Source organism: Seriola lalandi, unplaced genomic scaffold (assembly GCF_002814215.2).
Source record: "Seriola lalandi dorsalis isolate HSWRI2012SDOR001 ecotype SW California unplaced genomic scaffold, Sedor1 jcf7180002054551, whole genome shotgun sequence".
Classification (NCBI taxonomy): domain Eukaryota; kingdom Metazoa; phylum Chordata; class Actinopteri; order Carangiformes; family Carangidae; genus Seriola; species Seriola lalandi.
The window spans coordinates 123,246-146,119 of NW_019525104.1; the positions used below are offsets into that span (position 1 = coordinate 123,246).

Consider the following 22,874-nt stretch of genomic DNA (forward strand, 5'->3'; position numbering starts at 1 on the left):
ATATATTTAAATTGCAAACAAAAACTTAAATTCAACTTATGATTCAGAGAAATCCCCTGCAGGCCCCGTCAGGCAGCGATACAATCACTCTACTCATCCCAAAACAAGATATTAATTGTTCTATTTGCTTCACTTCTGAGATGTGCAAGTAGGGAGTGGGACTGGGTCAGAAAGTCCTGAAACATCACATAACAGCTTCCTGTACTGTAGCTATGGAGCCTATTTTCATGCAGAGTCAACAAAATAACAAATCAAACACAAGCTGAGCTACAGCAGGTCCTCAGGGAACAGGAAACAAAAGTGCACAGTAATCATCCCAATTCTGTCAAATCCAATAGCGGACTTGAAGATCATAGACTCATCTAACATGATAATGTTAGATGCAACACTATATTTGCTTTATGATATTCATCGAGAAAAGACTGCGGGGTTCATTGTTACAAACATTAAACACAGAAGAACAGTGAAAAGACGGGCGGCCATGTAGCTGTGTTTGACATGAGTTTAGTTTTCCTCGGCCAAGATGAGGCATTTCTTCTTTTGTTTTGTTTTTTACTTTGCTTTATAGGTGTAATTTCATTCACTGAATTAATAAATCACTACTTTTAGACTTTGATAAAGTTTCTTTTCCTAGACCCTCTGGCCAGGCTCAGCCTCTCAGATCCTGTTCGACAGTGGGACAAGCACATTGTCTGAAGCAGACTGAGAACCAAAAACAGTGTTTATGGTTCTAATGCTACTTCCTCACTGCGATCAATATGCATGCAAATGAACAAAGAGGTTGTTTATCAGTGAAACTAACCTTGTTTCCAATGTTTGAACAAATTACCCAATCTGTCTTTCATCTAATGAGGACAGTGTCAAAGGCTTCATTTCTAAACATGATACAATATCCACTTGTGATCCTATTAACTCCCACTGTTGCTTCCAGGAAGAGCAGCATCATCAGCAAGGAAGAACAAGGAGATTGGGAGAAACATGTTATTCCCATAACAAGGTTGTTTTTTGCACACGTTTTTGAGTGTGATCATTACAGAGTGAAATCAAAAGTCACATGATGAATTCATGATAAACTGTGTGACAACATGATGGAGCGTCTGCAAAAAAAATATGGAGCCCTCGTTGACATAGAGCCCGAAATGTTTACATTCACTGAGCTCGTGTCAGGAAGTACAAGGGGTGCGTTTGCGTCCGGGTCAGGCCGAGCAGTCAGTTAACAGAACTAAGAATGTACAACAGTGAAATATAATTAAATGAACTAATAAACTAATTAAATTAGCATTACCTAAACATAAAAACAAAGGTTGCATCTACCTTAATTAATCACTAATTAAGTGCACCACCCAGCAAATACATTTTTAACTCAAATCAAACCACATGCAACGTTGCATGCTGAGTCTAGCTCCATGCTGAACTGTTGGCAGTGGATCCTTGAGCTGTCAGTTCTACCTTCACTCAGGAACTTGTATCTTCCTGCTGTTGTGACTGCAAGACGCTCATTCAGCTCCGTCTTTGAAAACTTTAAGCAGCAGTGAGACACAGGGCCTGAACGGACTTGTTATATTTTTCATTGAAAACGATTGTAGAGCAGATAGTCAAGGACTCTGTGACGCACCAGGCTTGCAGATTGACATTCAGACAGCTGAATAAGACAACAAATCAGACTGTTGTAACGCACTGTACAGGGGAGAACATCAGCAACTACTGTGTTGCCTAGCAATGTACAACTGTGTGTGTGTGCTACACTGTTTGAAAATACATGTTTGTGGGCTGCAGCTGCTGTAGAGTTTATACTGTTTATACATCTGCACATTGGGCCTTAGTCATACTTTAAGATGCTGTTCATTCTATAGGAGCCGGCAGGTTAGTTCATATTTAATAGCTTAATATTCCTGTATCAAGTCTATGGACATTCACTGTGGTGTCCTACTTTTTACTTTTGTATACTTTCTGTTACTTTCTATGTGTGTGTGTGTATGTGTGTGAGAGAGAGAAAGAGAGAGAGGGAGAGTGTGTTTGTGTCTATGTACCTGCAGGCTTTGCTACTGTAGCGGTGACTGTCTTGGTCTGTGTGTTTCTGAGCATATTTTATCTCAATCGAACCGAATGAGTACACGATGCGGTTCAGCTGAGGTGCATACAGTATTTAGTGTGTGGAGCCTTGAACTGCTCGCTGTCTGCCAAAGTGTTTTACATGCTTCTCAAAGGGCCTTAAAAAGAATCCAGAAAACAGAGGGAAACTGAGTTTTTCAACACAAACAACGACTTTGCATTTATGAAGAATTCTATCACACCAGATTTTACACTTCTGTTTATGAGACGCTGTTGACAGTAAACACGAGTGGCTATAAAGGGTAAACCAATTCTGCACTCATAGTCACGTTTGTAGCTTTTTCAGCTCAACCTGGAATAATCAACTGTAACAGCAGCAGATCAGTTACGAGACTGTATCACAGACACAGAATTACACTGATTTGTTTTTAGGTCTTTATCTGCTCCTGTGTCTGTGTCACATGAGGTGGAATGAAACCTTAATGATAATTGCAGGTAGAAAAACTATTCAAATATGAATAAGGTAAGAGGACACTGAGATTATAAGGCCAGATCATGTAAAGAACGTGTGATAAGAATGTTATAATAAAGAGAATATAGACACATATGAGTTATATTATTTTGAGGTTAAGCACAAATAAGTTTAAAAAAAAAACATAAAACCAATTGGGACAAATACTACCTAAACGAAAATACTGACTATATAAAATTGTGTGGCTGTGGCTGAAAACATGCTAATGAGAGCAACAACAGTAAAGTCGGCCATAAAAAAATACACTTAAAAGCTATGCATGCTCAGGAGAATCATTATCTGTGGTCTCATATAATATACTAAGTATAAAATTAGTATTAAATATACCACCACATTATAAAAATACTGATTACAGCCAAAAAAAATGTTGTGATTGTTTGACTCCTGCTGTTTTTCATTTCCTTATTTCCATTTCAGATTTAAATTAAAAGTTTTGTAATGTTGCCAAAGGAGCCAGTCAGTGAACTACAGAGCCTTTATTTTTATATTGCATCGCTTGCATTGATGCACTGACAGCAATAACTTTATTGCTTTAATACAGAAGTGAAAAGGTTTTAAGTATAAAAAATCTTACGTCATAAGGACCTGTTTTTATGGTGCCTGTTTTGATATCATTCATGGACTGTTATCATTCATGGATATCAGAAATACTTTAAGCAATAGGCTGTGTGTTCTTATGTACACATAATCATAAAAGTTCCTCGTTGGCATATGATGTCAATACAGGTGATATTTCTAACAAAACACACATTGTGAGCAAATTGCTAAAAATGTGCTGTTATTTAATGTTAATCTGCTTGGATATGAAAACTCAATTCAGCTGAATTCTCTGGCCCCTCCTTTGTCCTACTTTGCCCCTACGCAAAGAGCAACCAGTATTAGTAACATCAACCAGCCTGACGAACTCCGGTATGAAAACAACGTTGTATATTTGTTCCTCTGCAGTGGCAGTAAACGCAATAACGTACCTGCTGGTAACTGTGTAACATTCAGAGCTTAACAAGTTAATTCAGGCTGACAAAATGTAGCATTAGCTGTAACATACAGCAATGCTATAGCTATATACTGACACCCTACCACAGACACACACACACAAGACAGCCTCTCGTTGTAGAGTTGCAAGCTCACCTACAACACATACACACAGTGAGTCTCTCAAAGCGCCACATATGTGTAGTAACTGACACCATGTCAGTAGAGAGGGAGATTCTGACATCAGCTTCTCATGGCTGATTAGCTCTGACTGCCAGCGCAGCATCAGTGTCCATGCTACACTGAGTGATGGTCAGTCAGTCTCCACTGTGTCTCAATGTGTTCAACATCGCCTCTATGGTAGTTCCCGCTGCAGTAGTCGTCTCCAGGACCACATTTTTCCATGACGACACACACAAGAGACAGACTTGAATTAAAATCATGACATCATCTGATTTTTTAAGCATGTGATCATAAACACTTTGGATTGTACAGCCAGCAGCTGGAGTTTCTTATTTGTCCGTCCCTTCTTACATTGCTGCCTCTTTCCTTCATCAGGTATCAAGCATATCATATCAATAAACGTTATCTGTTTGGTTTAATCACCATGCTGGAGGTGTTCCTCCCATCTGGCTTATGGCTAATGCAAAACGAGTCAGGCTTGTATAGCCTGGGGACATGGAGCTCAGTGCCACAGCCATGTAAAGGGCTACTGTCTCTCTCTCAAACTCTGCCAGCTAGCACCCCATTATACACATTAGGTGAGAAACACAGCACTGTCTTTAATAAGATGTGATTTTATTAGCTAACGAGCAAGACACAGCTGTGGTGAGTGTTTGCTTATTCAATTATTCTGTGTTATTGTAGTGACAGTCCATAGGGAATGTTCCTGCAAGGAAGATTAGTGAGATGCTACAATTTTTCAGAGATTATCCTGTGCAGACATTTATATAATTAATTTTACAGCACAGGTCCATAATTACCTAAACAAAAGGTATTTTGTCATTATTTCTGTATTTTAAATGGTAATATTGATGTATGTGCATATTATCTGACTCGACTAAAGGTTACGTACATATATGGATGTGGGCGTAGCCTTCTAGATAGATGGATAGATATATATCCCCAAGGGGAAATTCATGTATCCAGCAGCAAATTTGTAATAATAACAACAATAGTTGATAATGAATAATAAACAGTAATTAAATTAGTTCACTTCTTTTGGCTGAGGTGATGTACAGCCTGATGGCAGTGGGAACAAAGGATCTCCTGAACCTCTCTGTTCTGCAGCACAGTGAGATGAGACGTTTGCTGCTGTAGCTGCTTCTCTGTCCTGCCAGAATGTTGTGGAGAGGATGGTTGGTATTGTCCAACATGGCCTCCATCTTACATTGCATGCATTTCTCCACAACAGTCCTGAGTGAGTCCAGACTCCTGCCAAGCAGAGACCCAGCTTTTTTTACCAGCTTGTCCCGTCTCCTTGTGTTCATGACGCTCCAGGGTCTTCATGATGTGTGATGTGAGGGCCACCGGTAGTCATTTATCTCAGTCGGTTGTTCTACTTTAGGTACCGGAACAAGACATGATGTTAAGTTGAAGATCCTCTGGAGAGGCTCAGCCAGCTGGGCTGCACAGTCCTTTAACAGCCTTGGACATACATCATCTGGGCCTGTTGCCTCTCTAGGACGTAGCCTCTTGAGCCTATTGTAGAACAGGTGGAACTCATTGGCCTGATGTTGCCTGGCTGTTCTTGACCTTATAGCCCTTCCACACCTATCTGGTGTTGTTGTGCTGCAGCTTCCTCTCTACTTTCCTTTTGTAGTCTTCCTTCGCCTGCTTTAATCTCCTCTTCAGCTCATGTTGCACATACCTGAGCTTCCCCCTGTCTCCATCCCTGAAGGCCTCCTTTTTCTGGTTGAGGAGGCTCTTGATATTACTGGTGATCCAGGGGTTTTTGTTTGGAAAGAAGTGAACAGTCCTTGCTGGTATGACAGTGTCCAGAAGTTAATGTAGTCTGTAGTACATTCAACCATTCTGTCAAGGTCATCTGTGCACTCAAAACTATCTTTTAGAGACTCACTGGTCTCCAGGGTCCAGTTCCTAAATGAGCGGGTGGTTGCAGCCTGCCTCAGTATACAGGGCTTGTAGGAAAACTGAAGAAAAACCAGATTATGATTTGATCTGCCAAGTGGTGGTAGAGCTAACGCAGTGGAGACCTCCTTGACATTTGCATACAACAGATCAAGGGTGTTATTTTCCCTTGTGGGACAGTCAACATACTGGGTGAAGCAAGTCAAGTGAGAGGTGAGAGTGACATGGTTAAAATCCCCCGATATTGCAATGAATGCATCAGGGTGCTGGGTCTGTACTCTCGTCTTGTAAATCACGTCAGATGCGACTGCAGACTCTGCTCGTGGTTGAATGTAAACATCAATGGCAACGATGTGTGAGAACTCCCTCGGTACATAGTATGGTCTAAGACCAACTGCCAACAGTTCAATATCCCGACAGCAGATCTTCTCTTTCACTGTGATATGACTGGGGTTGCACCATATATTGTTCACAAGCAGAACCAGTCCTCCACCTTTATTCTTTCCACTTGCTCTGGCGTCTCTGTCCGCTCATACTGCAGTGAAGCCGGGTAAATCCACAAACGGTCGTTTAACCAACCCATCAGGTCCAATTAATGCCTCTGCTGGCCCGGAGCCTCGTATTCCCCCTCCAGCAAAATACTCAGGTAATCCCAACTCATGTCATCAATTTCTCACTCAATGCCATTCAACCTTCAATGCTCAGCCCAGTCGTTATGCCAGTGAAGCAGCTAAATTAGCTTACCTTGTTAACCTGTTGGAGGGTCCTCCTCTTAACTTTTATAATGCCCTCTTTGAGCAACGTTCCCCCCTAGCCATGTCCGCTGATGCTTTTGTTCAGGAGCTAAAACGGGTCTATGACCACCCCGTACGGGGCCAGCAAGCGGGCCAGCAGCTATCCAGGATCCGCCAAGGATGGCTTACTGTTCGGGAGTTTGTGAGCCAGTTCCAAAGTGCAGCAGTGGAGTTGGGCTGGAACGACACAGCGCTCATCACCGCCTTCCAGAACGGGCTCAACCGTGAGGTTGGGAGGAAGATGGCCCTCCGTGGTGAGTTTGCAACCTTGGACGAGGTCATAAAATCAGCCATTAAAGTTAGCGATATACTCTCACTGTGGCATGCTGAATCTGCTATTCCCTCCACCTACCGCTCTGAGCAGGGCACTTTCCCCAGTCCACGCCGTGGTGTGCCAAATCCTCCCGAGGTTCATCAGGAGACGCTGAGTAGCCCCGAGCCCATGCAAGTTGACAGCATCCATCTGTCACCTGAGGAAAAGGCCCGCAGAATTAAAACCCAGTCCTGTCTGTACTGTGGCCAAGCTGGTCATTTCATTGCTAACTGCCATATTCGACCAGCAAAAGATCCGGCTCGTCAGTAGTGGGAGAAATACTGTCGAGCCGTGTAGTCAGCCCTTCTCCCCCAAACCGACCTCAGCTCGATGCCACCCTCTTGTGGCAGGGACAGTCTCTCCCGCTCACTGCGTTAATTGACTCTGGGGCTGATGAGAGCCTTATTGACAGTGCTGTTTGCCTGCAGCTGGGCATCGAGACTGAGCCCCTTGATGTCCCACTTGAAACCAAAGCCCTTAATGGTATGCTCCTGGCCACTATCAACCAAAAGACCGCTCCCATAACTGTGCATCTGTCTGGTAATCACCAGAAAATAATCAGGTTCTATGTTATAGACAGCCCTCATGTTCCTCTGATCCTGGGGTTTCCCTGGTTAAAACTCCATAACCCTCATGTTGATTGGACCTCAGGAAAAGTCCTTTCCTGGAGCCTTCATTGTCATTCCCACTGTCTCCACTCTGCTCTAACCTCCGCCTCTGTCCCTGTGCCTGCTGCAGAACCCCATTGATCTTTCTTCTGTTCCAGAGGCGTATCATGACCTAGCCTGGGTCTTTAGCAAGGAGCAGGCCCTTTCTCTGTGCTATTGAGCTCCTGCCGGGGGCCCCGCTTCCTACCAGCAAGCTGTACAACCTCTCCCATTCTGAGCGGCAAACCATGGAGAAATATAAACAGGAGTCTCTGGCATCCGGCATCATCCGCCCTTCATCCTCTCCGGTAGGTGCTGGATTCTTTTCTGTGGGGGAGAAAGATGGCACTTCGAGGCCGTGCATTGACTTCAGAGGACTCAATAACATCACAGTCAAGAACAAGTACCCCCTGCCCCTCATTGACTCTGCCTTTGTCCCTCTTCATGGAGCAACCATCTTCACCACTCTGGACCTGCGCCTACCATCTGGTGCGCATAAAGGAGGGTGATGAATGGAGGACTGCTTTCAACACCCCGTTAGGTCACTTTGAATATTTGGTCATGCCCTTCGGTTTGTCTAATGCCCCAGCAGTCTTCCAGGCCCTGGTTAATGATGTGCTCCGTGACATGCTTGGCCGGTTCGTTTTCGTCTATTTAGATGACATTCTGATTTACTCTCGCTCTCTCCAAGAACATCAGAAGCATGTCCGCACCGTGCTACAGCGCCTCCTGGAGAACAAGCTGTTTGTCAAGGCCGAGAAATGTGAGTTTCATGCCACCTCTACCTCCTTTCTCAGCTTTATTATCTCAGAGGGAGAGCTCAGGATGGATCCAGGCAAGGTCTCAGCTGTTGCGAACTGGCCGACTCCCACCAACCGCAAGCAGCTGTAACGATTCAATGGATTTGCCAACTTCTATCTCAGGTTTGTGAAGAACTACAGCAGTATTGCATCTCCCCTTACTGCACTTACCTCTCCATCTGTTCCATTCCGCTGGACTCCTGAGGCCGAGGCAGCCTTCTCAGAGCTCAAGCGCCAGTTCATCTCCTCTCCCATCCTTACCCATCCTGACCGGTCACTGCAGTTTGTTGTGGAGGTGGACGCGTCCGACACCGGGGTAGGTGCTATCCTCTCGCAACGCTCACCCTGTGATAACAAGCTGCATCCCTGTGCCTTTTTCTCCCATAAACTTGAACCCCCAGAGCGGAACTATGATGTCGGGAACCGGGAGCTGCTGGCTGTGGTTCTGGCGTTGGCGGAATGGCGGCACTGGCTGGAGGGCTCGGAGCATCCCTTCATAGTGTGGACAGACCATAAAAACCTCTCGTACATCCAGACGGCCAAGCGTCTCAATGCTCTACAAGCAAGGTGGGCCCTCTTCCTAGGGAGATTCAATTTCACCATTACTTACCGTCCAGGTTCTCTTAATGGGAAGCCAGACGCCCTGTCTCGCCAGTTTTCAGCAGAGGAGGCCCCTGCTGATCCAGAGCCCATCGTGCCTTCCTCTCGCATCGTAGCAGCTCTCACTTGGGGAATAGAGGCCAAGGTCCGCCAGGCCCAGTCCACACAGCCTGATCCAGGTAACAGACCTCCTAATTGTCTCTTCGTCCCAGACTCTGTTCATACTCAGGTCCTGCAATGGGAACACTTCCCACCTTACCTGTCACCCGGGGGTCCGTCGTACCATCTCATACCTCAAGCGACGCTTCTGGTGGCCAACGATGGATGCAGACACTCGGTCGTTTGTGGCAGCCTGTTCTGTCTGTGCTCGAAATAAAACCACTACCAAGCCCAGTTCTGGTCTGCTCCGTCCTCTTCCCATTCCCAGTCGCCCGTCGTCCCACATTGCCCTGGACTTCGTGACCGGCCTTCCCCCATCCGGAGGTAACACTACTGTTTTGACTGTCATTGATCGTTTCTCGAAGGCTGCACATTTTGTTGCCCTGCCCAAACTCCCCTCGGCACGTTTGTTGGTGCAACATGTGTTCCGTGTCCATGGTATGCCCACAGATATTGTGTCCGACAGGGATCCACAATTTACCTCTCAGGTCTGGAAGGCTTTCTGTCAGACCATTGGGGCAACTGCTAGCTTGTCCTCTGGTTACCATCCGTAGACCAACGGCCAGACAGAACGGGCCAATCAGGAGATGGAGGCTGCGCTCCGCTGCGTCTCTGCAGCTGAACCTTCGACATGGAGTGCTAAGCTTCCCTGGGTGGAGTACGCCCACAACACACTCCCCTACAAGTCCTCTGGTATGTCCCCGTTTCTCTGTTCTCTCGGCTATGAACCCCCTCTGTTCCCAGATCAGGAGGAGGAGATTGCGGTCCCCTCTGTTCAGGCCCACATGCGCCGCTGCCGTGGCACTTGGAGGCGTGCCCATGCTGCTCTGCTGCGAGCTTCGTCCAGGACCCAGGCCCAGGCAAACCGCCGTCGTTCCCCTGCTCCCAGTTATGCCCCTTGACAGAAGGTATGGCTGCTATCTAAGGACTTGCCTCTCCAAGTGGAGTCCAGGAAGCTCGGTATGTGGGACCCTTTGAAATTGAGACTGTTGTTAATCCTTGTGCTGTTCGTCTGAAGTAGGGTCCACCCCACGTTTCATGTTTCTCTGTTGAAGCCTGTCCGTTCCTGTCCTCTCTCTCCTCTTGCGGCTTCCCACCCCCCTCCCCGGATGGTGGACGGGGGTCCCTTCTACACGGTGCGGTGCATCTTGGACGTTCGCCGCATGGGGCGTGGCTTCCGCTACCTGGTGGACTGGGAGGGTTTTCGCCCTGAGGAGCGCTGTTGGGTTCCCCGGCGGGACATCCTGGACCCGTCCCTCATTAGGGACTTCCGTCGTCTCCACCCTGACCAGTTCCCTGTACGGGAGGGGGTACTGTCATGCCCTCTGCCTCCTAGTCCTCTCCCCCTCTCTGTGCAGGTTGCAATTGCTGATGCCGGTCGGCTGTGCTGGAGTGCCCAGGTGTCGCTGATTGCTGTCTGCTGCCTCAGCCTACTTAAGCTCCCTGCGTCAGTCAGCGCTGGATTGTGGACTCAGCTACCGAGTTAGTTCCGTCTCCAGCTCCTGAAAACCTATTCTAGTTGTCTCCATTCAGTCTGCCGTATACCCATTCTAGCCTGTTTCTCTTCTGCCCAGGATCACATGCACTCTCACCCGGCCTCCAGCTTCCAGATCCCCTGCCCGGCTCAGCTCTCCTGCCTATCACACTCCTCCAGCCATCATCCACCTCATCATCTGTCCCTTCATCTGCCCTGCACCTTCTCTTACAATAAAACTCTTTGTAACCGCCATCTGCCTCCAGTCTTTGCCAATTGAGTCCACCTACCTGGTCTGTAACATGAAGGCTCTACTAGCTTACATATAGTGTAACTGTGGACTTTGTGGAGTTATTTGCTTCTGGTTTATTTAGTGTGTCCACACATTTATGACAGATATTTGTTGTGCTAATTGAATGCACCAGAAACTGTTGGTAAAAACATACATGAGAATATACTGTGTATATATACACACACACACACACACACACACACACACCTTGGCTGGAACCCAGGTGGATGTGGTTGCCGTGGCAACCCTGGACACGTGGGATCTAGGTGTATTCTCCTGGAGGCCATGTCCCGTTATCACGGTGACAGATTCTGCCGGTGTCTCAGCGGTTCACAAAAAGAATGTTACTTGGGGTGAACACAGAATAAAGAACAGGGACAAAATGATAAAGTGCAAAAATGGCTAAGAGCCAAAAGTTTGTGACTAAGAGCTAAGAGTTTACATAGCTACAGAGCTATGTTAATTGATCACAACTGTTTTATCCCCTGGGGGCTGGCACACGTTTCAGGGGCGTCTTCTCCTGTGTTTCAACTTGGAGAAAAGAGTAATTTTCCACTGAACTTTTGAATAGTTTAATTCTAGAATTTACCTATAAACTCACACATCCGTCTTCCACCATGACCATAAAACGGCACTAACCAATGGCACTAATAATGACAGACAGGAGTAATACAAGCATTTATTTCATATTACATCCTTCAAACCTGGAATTATTCACAATACAAGTGGTTAACTGATCAAATAACAATATAAACATTTCCTAAAGCTAATAGTCTATAAATGTGGATTACACAGCAGTTCTTTGACTGTAATAATAGTATGGACATTCTGGATGTCATGTAGTGTGTGTTACCTCGTGTGAAGGATGCTGACAGTATGGTCACATGAAGGACATTGTCTTAAAATCTACATGTTACATTTCAAACACTCTATGGGATAGAAGTTTGGGATTGAACTATTACATAGAATCATCTCATGAGTTACAGAATAGTTAGATATTTCATTATATATTCTTCCTCAGATCTGTGTCTGTGAAGAGAGTTCTGCTGGTCACTACCCAGGATTGAATGTGGGTTGTAGTTTATGACTCTTATCTACAGAGGGACAGAGGAAGGGAGGTTGGTGTGTGTGTTCATGCATGGCACAGAGAGGCCAGGATTCACATCTTAGTGATAATCAGTCCTTTTGTTGTTACTTTTCTATATAAGAAACAATTAAATATCATTAGACAAAGTGTTATGGTTACAAACTGGAGATTTTGCCTATATTCTCCAGTTGCCGGGTGTCCATTGGTTGATCCTCTGGAGCTGACCCTTTGACCTTTGGTCTGGTTCTGTGTCTCTCTGGCATGCCATCAGCGTGGTCTGTTTGTGGGAAAAGGGTCTTTTGTCTCTGTTTCCTATCAATCTGATAGTTTGATGGTTGGAAGAGTCACAAAGTGTCAATTGTTGGTCGATAACTCTACATGTCCTTATAATGAACTCCTTTAATGGCTTGTGACTGATGCCAGGCCAGGTATGTCCGCTACAATTGTATTTTTCCCATTTCTCCACATCACCAATAAATAATTGCAGAGTGAACTTGTGTATTGTGTTTTTTTTTTTAAATGAAACGATAGTCTTCTTAGCCACTTTTATGGGATTTTGTTGAAGGTATGAAACATTTGGAGCAGAACTTTGCTATTTTGCAACATATTCTCACACAATTGTGCATCCAAACAAGTGAGAAAAACTGGCATTATCCTGTATATGTATACCAACCCAGCCCATAATGCATAAATGATTTGGACAAAGTGTCTGACCTGAGGCTGTAAATTATGGCTGCAGAGGGACCTCATCACCGGTATGATTAAAAGCACATATGCTGCTTCTTACGCCGACTGTTGTTTTCATTACTTTGTGTGGGGAAATTAAAAAGAGACTGTGCTACTATCACCACAACAGTTTTCTGATGAATTGGTTTGAACGTGCTTCAGTGTGAAGACAAAACACACAAACATATTAATCACAACCGCGTCCCTGTGTGTGAACAGTACCTGCGAACACATGTGTGCTCAGTACACAGATGGATGAAAAAAGGCGTTAAAAAAAAGCTGCATCTCAAATCTGAGTGCCATTGACGAATCACATTAAGAACAAAAAAATTAGTCAAGAAATATCAAAGTTGTCAAACTTGGCTGGATCAGCAAAGCATCGTTGACATGCAGCAGGTATTCTATATAATCGTACACTGAGGGGAGTACATCCAAGGCCTTCGCAGGACAGAGCTTTTACTGCGGCATGGTTCTAGGCTTTTTCACTGGTAGAAGAAACGTTCAGCAGTATTTGATCATGGTGACACAGTGGCTCAGCGCTCAGTACTGTCACCTGTATTGGAGTGCATGTGTATTACGCCACAGCTGCAGGTCGGCTGAGTGAATCAGAAAGAGGCATAATACAGTGCACTATATAGGTGCGCTTGTGCGTAGGAACAGGGTAGTTCGGTGGTTGAAACAATGAAGTGCCAAAGGAAAGTGCTGTTCTGACGGTAAGATAAACCGCTGAAAATATTCGACATGAAGCTACATTTAAACAGATATTGGAATTTCTTTGGTGGGTGTTTTTAAAAGTGTCTAAAACACATTTTTTCCACACAGCAACACATCACTCTGCCGGCGCCCCGGTTGGCTTTTCTAACTGGGAGCACACAGAAACTACTACAGGTAATGTCCCGACTATATATGACTATAGCTCTCACAAACCCACATCAAAAAAGCTGAACTATCCCTTTAAAGCTGTTTAGTTGTAAAGATGTGTTAAAATTGTTTATTAACAGGGAAACTGAAGCTACACTTTTTAGGATATTTCATTATTTTCATTTTTTCATTTTCAAAAGCCCTCTTATGTACTACTGTACTGTATTACTTATTATTTTCCTTGAAATGAGAAAATAACATGAAAATTTTGTTAGAGACTTCCCCTCTAATCCCCCTCCTCTGATCGTTGTTTGAGGACTTCTTTTAATTCGAACCCCTGTGATTAGAGGTTTCTTTTCTGTTTAGTACAGCAAACATAAGAACGATTTCTTTAAAGTGGCTTTCAGGTTGAAATTTTGGTTTTATGTAATGTGGGATACAATGATATAAACTAGAGCCAATACTTTTATTAACTCAGTGGTTACATGAGGTTGATCACTCTCGGAAATAACCCTCTTCTTAGAGTTTTAGTGTCTGTTCCATGTTGAGAAAAAAACTAAACTTATTTCTAGTGTAAAATGAGCATTATAAATCTAGTAAAACTCATCATGCAGCTTTGGCTTATTTACTATTTGCAGCAAACTAATAACCGTATCAAACTTTAACCTTGACAAAACCATATGATGCACCTGTAAATCCCAGGATCATACAAAAGACTAATGCATTTGGTTTAATAAGATCAGGTTGTAACTCACCTTGAAGAAGGTCATTGTGGAGCCGTCCTCTACCACCCCATATTCTATCTTGGTCTGCTTGGCCAGGTCGTCAGCAGAGTCAATGGGCGACTCCATCCTCTCCACAGTGAGGAAGGCAGCCAGGTTTGCCGTGTAGGAGGAGATGATGATGAGCGTGAAAAACCACCAGATTCCTCCTACAATTCTGGTGGAGAGGGCTTTCGGCATGAGCTCAGATCCTGAACGAGAGGAGCAGAGGAGGTGGGGTGAGGTCTGGTACAGCACTAGGCTGGAGAGGGGGCAGCACCCAGGCTAGGCCTCTGCATCTGCAGCCTGGATCACACACTCAGACACAGACACAGACACACAGAGTGGACAGAGTGGGCTGGCTCATGGTTGGACCTGGTGATTGTTGTCAGTCGTTGCAGTGTACCCTGGACTGTCTGTCCTTACTGAGCTGCCTCTTTCACAGCTAAGATTTCCATTCTCTTTAAATTCAAAATGTAACACAAAAAACTGCCAGGAAATCGCACAGGAAAATTCATTTGTACGTTCTTGTGACACAGGTGCCTCTGTTAGCTTGGTGACATAGTGACTACTTGGCAGGGTAGTTGGCAAGCTATTGCCAACTAGCTAACCCCCATGCTAGCTAGTCAGAAACAACTTATCTTTGAGAAGGTTGCCAACCAAACTGCCTCGGTTGTAAACCAGATAAATATTTAACACAGTTTACTGACGAGACTAATAGCTCTGTCTTACACCTGGCGCAAAGCGCAACGCAAGTGTCTGATGCAGTTGTCATTTTCCAGTCCAGCGCCCATGTTGTTTAAATAGCGAATACACGTGGGCCCATCTGGGCGCCCATAGGTGTGTTGGTCTTAAAATGAGGTGTGGTCAGGAGCATTGGTGGTGGACTGTTATCTTGAGGCAGCGGAAAGTTGTGGAAGTGACCAACAAAAACCTGGTCTGAAGTCAGTGGTGCAGTACTTCACTGTCAGTTTAAGGACCATTATCAAGAGAGTAAAATGCTGCTACATAAGCAGGCGCTTTAGACCATGCATGTTGGACTGTTAAAAAACAGCCCTATGTCTACCATTTAAGACTGTGATCTTACAACTGTCTACAAAGCATCTTTTGCAGTGCACTGTATTGTCACTGTCACTGGTGGTCATTGGTCATTGTTGATTGTCATGCTTCAAAGGGTTGGGCTTTGCTTAGTATGAGCTGGTCCAGGGGAAGACATCAGGAGAGTGCTTGAGTAGAGAGTGGCATACTGCAGATAAATGCAAAGAACAACTTTCAGACCATGATGGAAAATAAAGATTAACCGTTATCCCTTAAGTGTTTTTTTTTTTTAGATTCAGACCAGAATAATCAGCCCAATTACACAGTTGAGTGAGCGACACTGCAGGGAACAACTAGTCAAGCACAACAGCATTTCAGGTGAGGCATGCTGCATCCTTTTCTTGTTGATCTACAGCTACAGGTATTTAGGATGTGTGATGGCCTGCCACAAGGCTTCATGGTAATCAATGCCTTCAACAAACACATTATTTTACCAGTACAACAATGACAGTAGACTCTGATATAACAAGGTTTTATACATCGAATTGAACACAGATTCTTTAGCTATCCAGTCCCTAAAAACCAGCCCTGACAAACTGGTTAGTAAATGCTCAACAGCATGAAGTCCACAAAACGTAAACTATGCTCTAAGATCTGCATTGATTTACTTTGTGCCTGTGAGTGACTCCATTGACTGCAGCACTTCTATTAACTGAATTGATTTTGTTCAGAAATGTTGCAGCCACAAACGCTGGTTTGACCAGCCAAATACTTTCTACACGGAGTTGTTTAGCTTAGCACAGCATTTGTTACTTTCACTATTTCAAATTCCACACAGTAGAGTGCACAAACTCTTCAGTTAATTTTACTGTTTTTCATTCAGGTTTCATGAAGAATTTATGCAGAGCATAAAGGAGAACATGTGCATGGGTAGAATGAGAGTGAGGTTTGTTGTCCAGTTGAAGGGAGGTGGGCCTGGCCTATAGCAGGACTATTCTACTCAAGCTGCTTAAGCAATTGAAAGCTGGGATTTTGCGCACTGACTCAGACGGAAAGCTGACAAAGAGTCAACGAGATAGGAGGATAAGATCTCTGTGCTCCACTCCCTTCGTGTGACACACAGTCAGCACGCTCAGTTGTAATCAAACTTTCTTTCTTTCTCGCAGTTCTCTGAGTGAGCTGTCTAGCAGCAGGAGCACGATGCTAAACTGTTAGCCCACTATTACCACATATAGTGAATGCTAAGAAGCTTTGCTTAACATACAGTAATTTGTGATACTGTCAGACTGCATATCATTAGATCTCAGTGCTGCATCCCACATGGTCAAACACAACATATGACTAGACAAGTTATAAACCTGTGTGGGATTTGTGGTACATTCCTAAATTGTTCCTGAATCCAGTTTGAAGGACTTTGTGTCTGAGCAAACAAAAATGTTGTGGCCTCTTCTGTTTAATGCTCCCACTTGTTCAGAGTAGGACCACAATTGTGGCAACATGCAGCTCATGCAGTCAAAGCTAAACACGGAAAAGTAGCATTCAGCTTTTGTGCATCACATATTGCATCTGAAACAAACCAAAAGCCTAAAAGTCTGTGTAGATTCACACTAAAACTGTGTATGCATGAAGGCAGGAATATGGAGACTCATTCTTTTCATCAGATTGTACACAAGCCCCATTTCCTGTTCCACAGTTAGACAGAAATGGATGTAGAAATGGCCTTAAACATATGTTTGCATATTGATACTTGTGCCTGCTCCACTACTCAGTCGACCTGTAGGTGAGAGGAACGGCGAAGAAATGCACTTTTATGGCATGTGTTGTACTGAGGTTCTCCAACAGCACCGGTTGGGCAGCTGTCATAATGCACAACTTTTACACATGGCTGTGGCTTTTTATAGTGCCCATACCATTAATTTATCACATGTATGTGTAAACCATCATCACTGTGATGATCAACAGAAATGTAAAGCGCTCAATATGACACAGCTTAGAAAGCTACTTCACATTGGACATTTTTAACAATGGCTCAATTTACAATTAGAAAAAAAGGCAAAACAAGGTTTTAAAGGAGCTATTTGTACGTTTTGCTATTGCTACATAGCCAACGTTTCCGCCAACAGCTGTTGACTTAAGACATTGATTGAAGGTTAAGTAAAGGTTAAATAGCACTTGTGCGATTTAAACATAGGGGCCCCCTTGATGGTATTGTCATAGAGGACCCTCAAAAAGCTAAGGCTGGGTTAGGCTACTAGCAATAAAACAATGGTTTTATTGTCTACGTTATAAATACACAGTCTGTTTCACCTCTCATTAGCCACCAGCCATCAACACTGTCTGGCTCAGTGACGGCAGAAAAGTCAACCAGGACGGCCACTCGCCACCCACTTTGTCCATTCATCAAACCACAACCAAGAACAGAAATCAAGGAAACAGACATGAACACAAACACATGGTGTATTCATCAGTACTGTCAGCAGTGAATTCTGCTTGTCCTGTGTCGGTCCCATGGCAAGCTATCGAGTGCAGGTTTGTTTAAAAGTGAGACGTGTTACCATGTTAATCAGAGCTTCTGATCGTGATCCACCTCAGAAACCAGAACAGAAAAGAGGGACGACCCACTCAGAGAAGCGAGCGGAACCCAAACAGAGCCTGGTTGGGGCTGACTGTCATGTACCCAAGGTAACGTCATGACCAAACAGCACATCCCACAGTTTTCTGGGGGGCGCTGCAAGCCACCAGGCAGGGGAGCCTCTCTACAGTGTAGACCAGCACAGTGCCATGCAGACACTGTGTGTTCATCCAGTCTAATCCCACAGCCTTCTGGCCCTCAACCACATCTTCTCAACTGGTCAACCCTCCATCTGTTCTGCTGGATGTTCAAAGAACACTCCAACACACTGACTGCATCAATAGCTAAAGACATTCACACGAATCTTGACCATATCCTTGTTCATTAGAAACAGGTTTATACTCAGTGTTAATAGAATCTTTTGGGTGGTTTTTGTCATGGGCGACATTACAGTTTAACAAGTTCTCAGATAATTTAAATAATATCTCTATTTTAGGTGTCAGATAAATAAAAATCCGTGGAAAAAAGTTAGTAACTTGGTAGTAACAGTAATTTAGGGATATTAGTAAGCATGCATTAAAAATAAGTCATAACATGCAGCCAGCCAACAAGAGATAAGTTATCAGCTACTAAATCCTAGGAAAGACTGAGAGGTCTGGACTCAAGGGTCACTTTACCCAAAAACATATTTTGTCCTTTATCTCTAGCGGTACCTAGTCATTCAGACATTCCAGTTTATATTTGTCCAGATCTGGAGACCGGTGCCAATTTATGAGATTTCACCCCAAAGAAGACGCGTGTTCTGATTCTGATTATCCACAGCACCTGGAAAACTGTTTCTGAAAAGAGATTTTGATAATGATTTTTTTAATGTAATCTACATGGCATTCATTTTTTTCCTTTTTTGTCAAGTTTAGAAAGGAAATGGAAGCGTAAAAATAAAAACACTGTAATAATAAAAATAACTCAAAGTCCACTTACTAGATCTGGCACTTTCAACCACATTTCATGGAGTTGCTCACTTGCCATCATGTGCCATCAGCAGGTGGAGTATACTGTATTCAGTCACTGAGAAATACCATGATATATAGTTGGCAGCTCTTGAAAAAAGCTCTGACCTGCATTTTTTGATAAGAATTGGACAGATTGACTTTGAACAACTTAAATACATTATATTTATTTATTTATTTTGATATATCACATTTCATTTTTATATCAGAATTCATGAATTTTAATAGATACTCTTAAAATTGAGGTTTTGAAATTGCACCATGTGAAATGACCTCCTGGGAATTTAATCAATAATAATAAATCAAAATACATGAATTCAAATAGATATTTTTCATAGTAAAATATGTCAGTGCTATAAATTCAGTGGTATCTAAATTTCAATGTTCCTTTGTGGTTGTGAGCACCACAAATCAGATTCCTTTCTCATTGTTTTAATATTATATTGAAAACCTAGATACAGTAACTATCTGCATGGGTAGAGACAACGCGAGGTAACAGAGATTTATTTTTTAAGTTTCAGGTGAACTGACCCTTTAAAGAAGCTTTGACTGTAGCAGCGCTGGCTCCAATCCATTGTTCAGATGCAAGACAGACATACAGTATAAACCATGCTTTCCAGGCCCTACAATCATCACTACCTGCTATATTGTCAGTTGCTCGGAATAAATGCTTATTTAAAAAATGCAACATATCTCCCATTGTGACAGGCAATGTAAATGATAGAAGCCATTCCAAGATTTTTTATTTGTTTTTTTTTTTTGGTTTTCTTTGGTTGCTCTTTTTTTTCTCCATCTAAAGATGCCAACTAGTTGAGAAGATATGGCATCGGTTTGGCAGAAGGAAGTAAAACCAAACAGGCAGGGTAAGCTGCTCATTCACCCATCTGATTCATCTCAGGTACTCTGTGTGGGTACACTTACCTGTTCAAATGGCTGTGAATTGGTGGGGAAAGGGAGGAAGGAGTTAGGGGGCAGGGATAAGGAGAACATGCGGGAGCACCATCCCCATTCACTGATCACATCACTCAAATCCCACCTGGTCCATTCTGCTGGACAAAACCAGTGAAGCATCTAGCTACATGCACAGAGGCCCCCATGCATGGTCATGGTCAAAGAGCAAGTTGACCCCAGCAAAAAGTGGGACTTGTACTAGAAAAAGTGGCAGGCAGAGGCGTCTACCTTGCTGCATGAGAGCTCCAACTCCGAACCAGAAACTATTTAGCAGGGTGAAATTGTTTTCCACTACATCCGACTCGGGGTTGCAGGGGTGGGGGTTATACCACTCGTAGGGACTAAACCTGTGACGATTAACAGAGAACAAACACATACACACATATAATTTTACTGCAGCCGCATCAAGAAACAAGAGTGCACTATAAGAGAGACCGAGAGCGGTCATCCTACCTGGGGAGACAAGGAGAGAAAACACAGTTTAATTAGTCATACAGAATGAGAGAATAATAATCAATAAGCATTGTTTTCCCTTCATGTTCCTAGCTCAGATTGTTATGCTTCTGACTGAATTAGTAAATTAAGAGTTTATTACATGAATTACTATAAGACGCTGATTTATACAGTCAAAATAAAGGCTCAAAAGACTACTTGTCTGAATATCTCTTGTGTGATTTTCGATTTTAATAATAATACAATACATTGGGGGGGGGGTGTCTAAAATTAACACCACTCATATTGCAAAAGCGGCTTCTCATGTGGGCGTGCTCATATCAAAGGCAATTCCCTCAGTAATTTAATCGATGGGGTCTGAAAATAACTCCATTGTCAGATGAGAAAAGAACTAATAATCCTTATAATCTCGGTGAAGCATTAATATTCAGCAGATCAAATGGTTCATTCCCATCATGCCCATGCTAGCCGTGGCACTCCTCCACACTCAGCACACTCCTCAAGCAGAGGCATTTTTCATTTACTCATGTTAAAAGTGACATTACATTAGTAAAGGTTGATTGGTCTACAATTAAGCATCCTGACCTGATTTGGGTGGTGCTGGAGTGTGTGTGTGTGTGTGTGTGTGTGTGTGTGTGTGTGTGTGTGTGTGTGTGGGGGGGGGGCATGATTTGGCTAATCAAATTGCACTGCATAATGTAGACTTGTAGCAGTGCTGGAAGTCAAGAATGATAACCTCGAGTGGATGTGACATCTGCATGGAGGACAATCCCCATGAAGCTGCTACACCCATTCTGATCCATTCATGTGTACTACACAGTAGTATTGTGTTATATACTGCAATATACGAGTCTATATGAAGATGTGTGGCTATATCGATAAACTGACACCATCATAACTGTACCTTGTCATTGACTAATGGGCTTTGCTTATAATGTGGATAGCAGCGGCATTCCTTTTCACCCCTACAATACTCAGGAGGATATTGAGCAGTGTAGCTCAAGGACCTCTCAATGTCCCCTGGTTTCTGCTTTGAGAGAATCCTTGGCCTTAAATCAATCCATGTGCTCACTCACTCAATTTGGCCCACATTTGCTTGCTTGTCAATTTGTAATGCCAAATTGAGTTCAGCTGAACTGCAACCTTGCTGTGGTGTGTGTGACTATGTGACCCAATCCCCTGCACAGAGGTCTCTGAATATGTTTCCTCCAATCATGTGTGAATAGCCAATTACCATTCACCGTGAACATGGATGAGCGAAGTTGTCATCGGTGCTGTGCTGGGTTATGGGAGTGGCTGGCTGGCTGGCCTGCTACTGGTTGGGTCAGGGAATCCTAAACCAGGGGCGTTTACAGAAGACAACACAGCTTAACCTGTCTCTCACTGTAGCACTGCTTGGCCTTTCTGCTGTCATTCTGATCCAATTACATTGCCCTTACATTATCTCAGGTCATCTGCGCTCCAGAGAGAGAAACTTTGAGCAAGGTCAGTGCAGAGATAAGCTCGGACAAAAAAAGCGAGGATTTCAGCAGCAGTGCAGAAACAATGTGAGGTGTTTATCTTCCCACAAGGGCAGTGTCATCCTGCAGAAAACTCCAGCGATTAGACACATGATAACACCAATGTCAGGGGAGATGAATCAACACAGCTGCTCTGCCACAGGATGATTGACTTTATATGTCCACACATGAACTGAAGATAGATTCTGCAGCATCTAATAAAGGAACACATTCTTCGGATGATCATTTTCCGAAGCATGTTTTACTTTTTTCTTTCTTCTGTAGTTTTTATTTTTATTTATGTAACAGTTTTTTACACATCCTACACTATTATTGACTTTTAAAGCTCTTCACAGCCTCTCTCCGAGCTGTATATCTGACCTCTGAACAGCATATGAACCAGCCTTTGGCCTGAGCTCCTCGGGCAGAGGTCTGTTAGTTGTTCCTGAGGCGAAGCTAAAAGCCAGAGGTGCCAGAGGTTTCACAGTCAGAGCCTGAAACTGTGGAACGAGCCGCCTGAGGAGATCAGCTCAGCAGAATCACTGACCTCTTAAATCTCTTCTCAAAACAAACTTTTATTGTAGCGCTTCACTTCTTTTTACTTAATCATATTTACTACTTTTCCTTCTATTGAAAACATTTTATTCTCTTTGGTTTTATGGGTTTTTACTGATCGCCCTCTTGCTGGTGACACTACCTTTAGTTTATTTGCATTAATAGTGAAACACTTTTACTGTACTCTTTGAATCATGGGTTTAGAAAAGTGCTCTATAAATAAAGATTATCATTATGATTATGATTATTATTATTATTAGTAGTAGTAGTAGTAGTAGTATTTTCTTTGAACAGGTCACAGCAAAAAAAATCATTCAGACAGTGTGAACAAAGATGCAGGAAAAGTGAAGTTTGTTCATCCAAATTAAACATAGAAAAGCAGCATTTAGTTCCTATGCAACACAGAGCTGGAGAAATGTTCACAAGATATGAGACCAAATCTGATGACTTGTAAATCAAGTCAAATTAGTTTGTTGCACACTTACACCTTTACTTTTCTGTGAATCTCTTCTTAATTTCTTTTAAAATCATTTATGCCCTTTTAATTTATGTTTTATTTCCCGTTGTATTTCTCTGCTTCCTTTATGTGTGAAATATTCTATAGAAAATAAACTTGTCTTGCTTTGCTGTTCATT

The 22,874-nt window shown here is 43.4% G+C and overlaps 1 protein-coding gene across 3 annotated transcripts in view; it reads right to left on the reverse strand.

Moving 5' to 3' along the window:
* Positions 1–22,874, reverse strand: part of LOC111661749 (glutamate receptor ionotropic, kainate 2) — a 335,637-nt gene that overhangs the window by 52,375 nt on the left and 260,388 nt on the right. For all 3 annotated transcript variants that reach the window (XM_023415412.2, XM_087176389.1, XM_087176390.1), the window contains 2 exons: positions 19,961–20,079; positions 14,156–14,373 (listed from right to left, as the gene is read on the reverse strand). In XM_023415412.2, the coding sequence (XP_023271180.1) occupies positions 14,156–14,373; positions 19,961–20,079 (337 nt within the window). The remainder of the gene's footprint in view (positions 1–14,155; positions 14,374–19,960; positions 20,080–22,874) is intronic.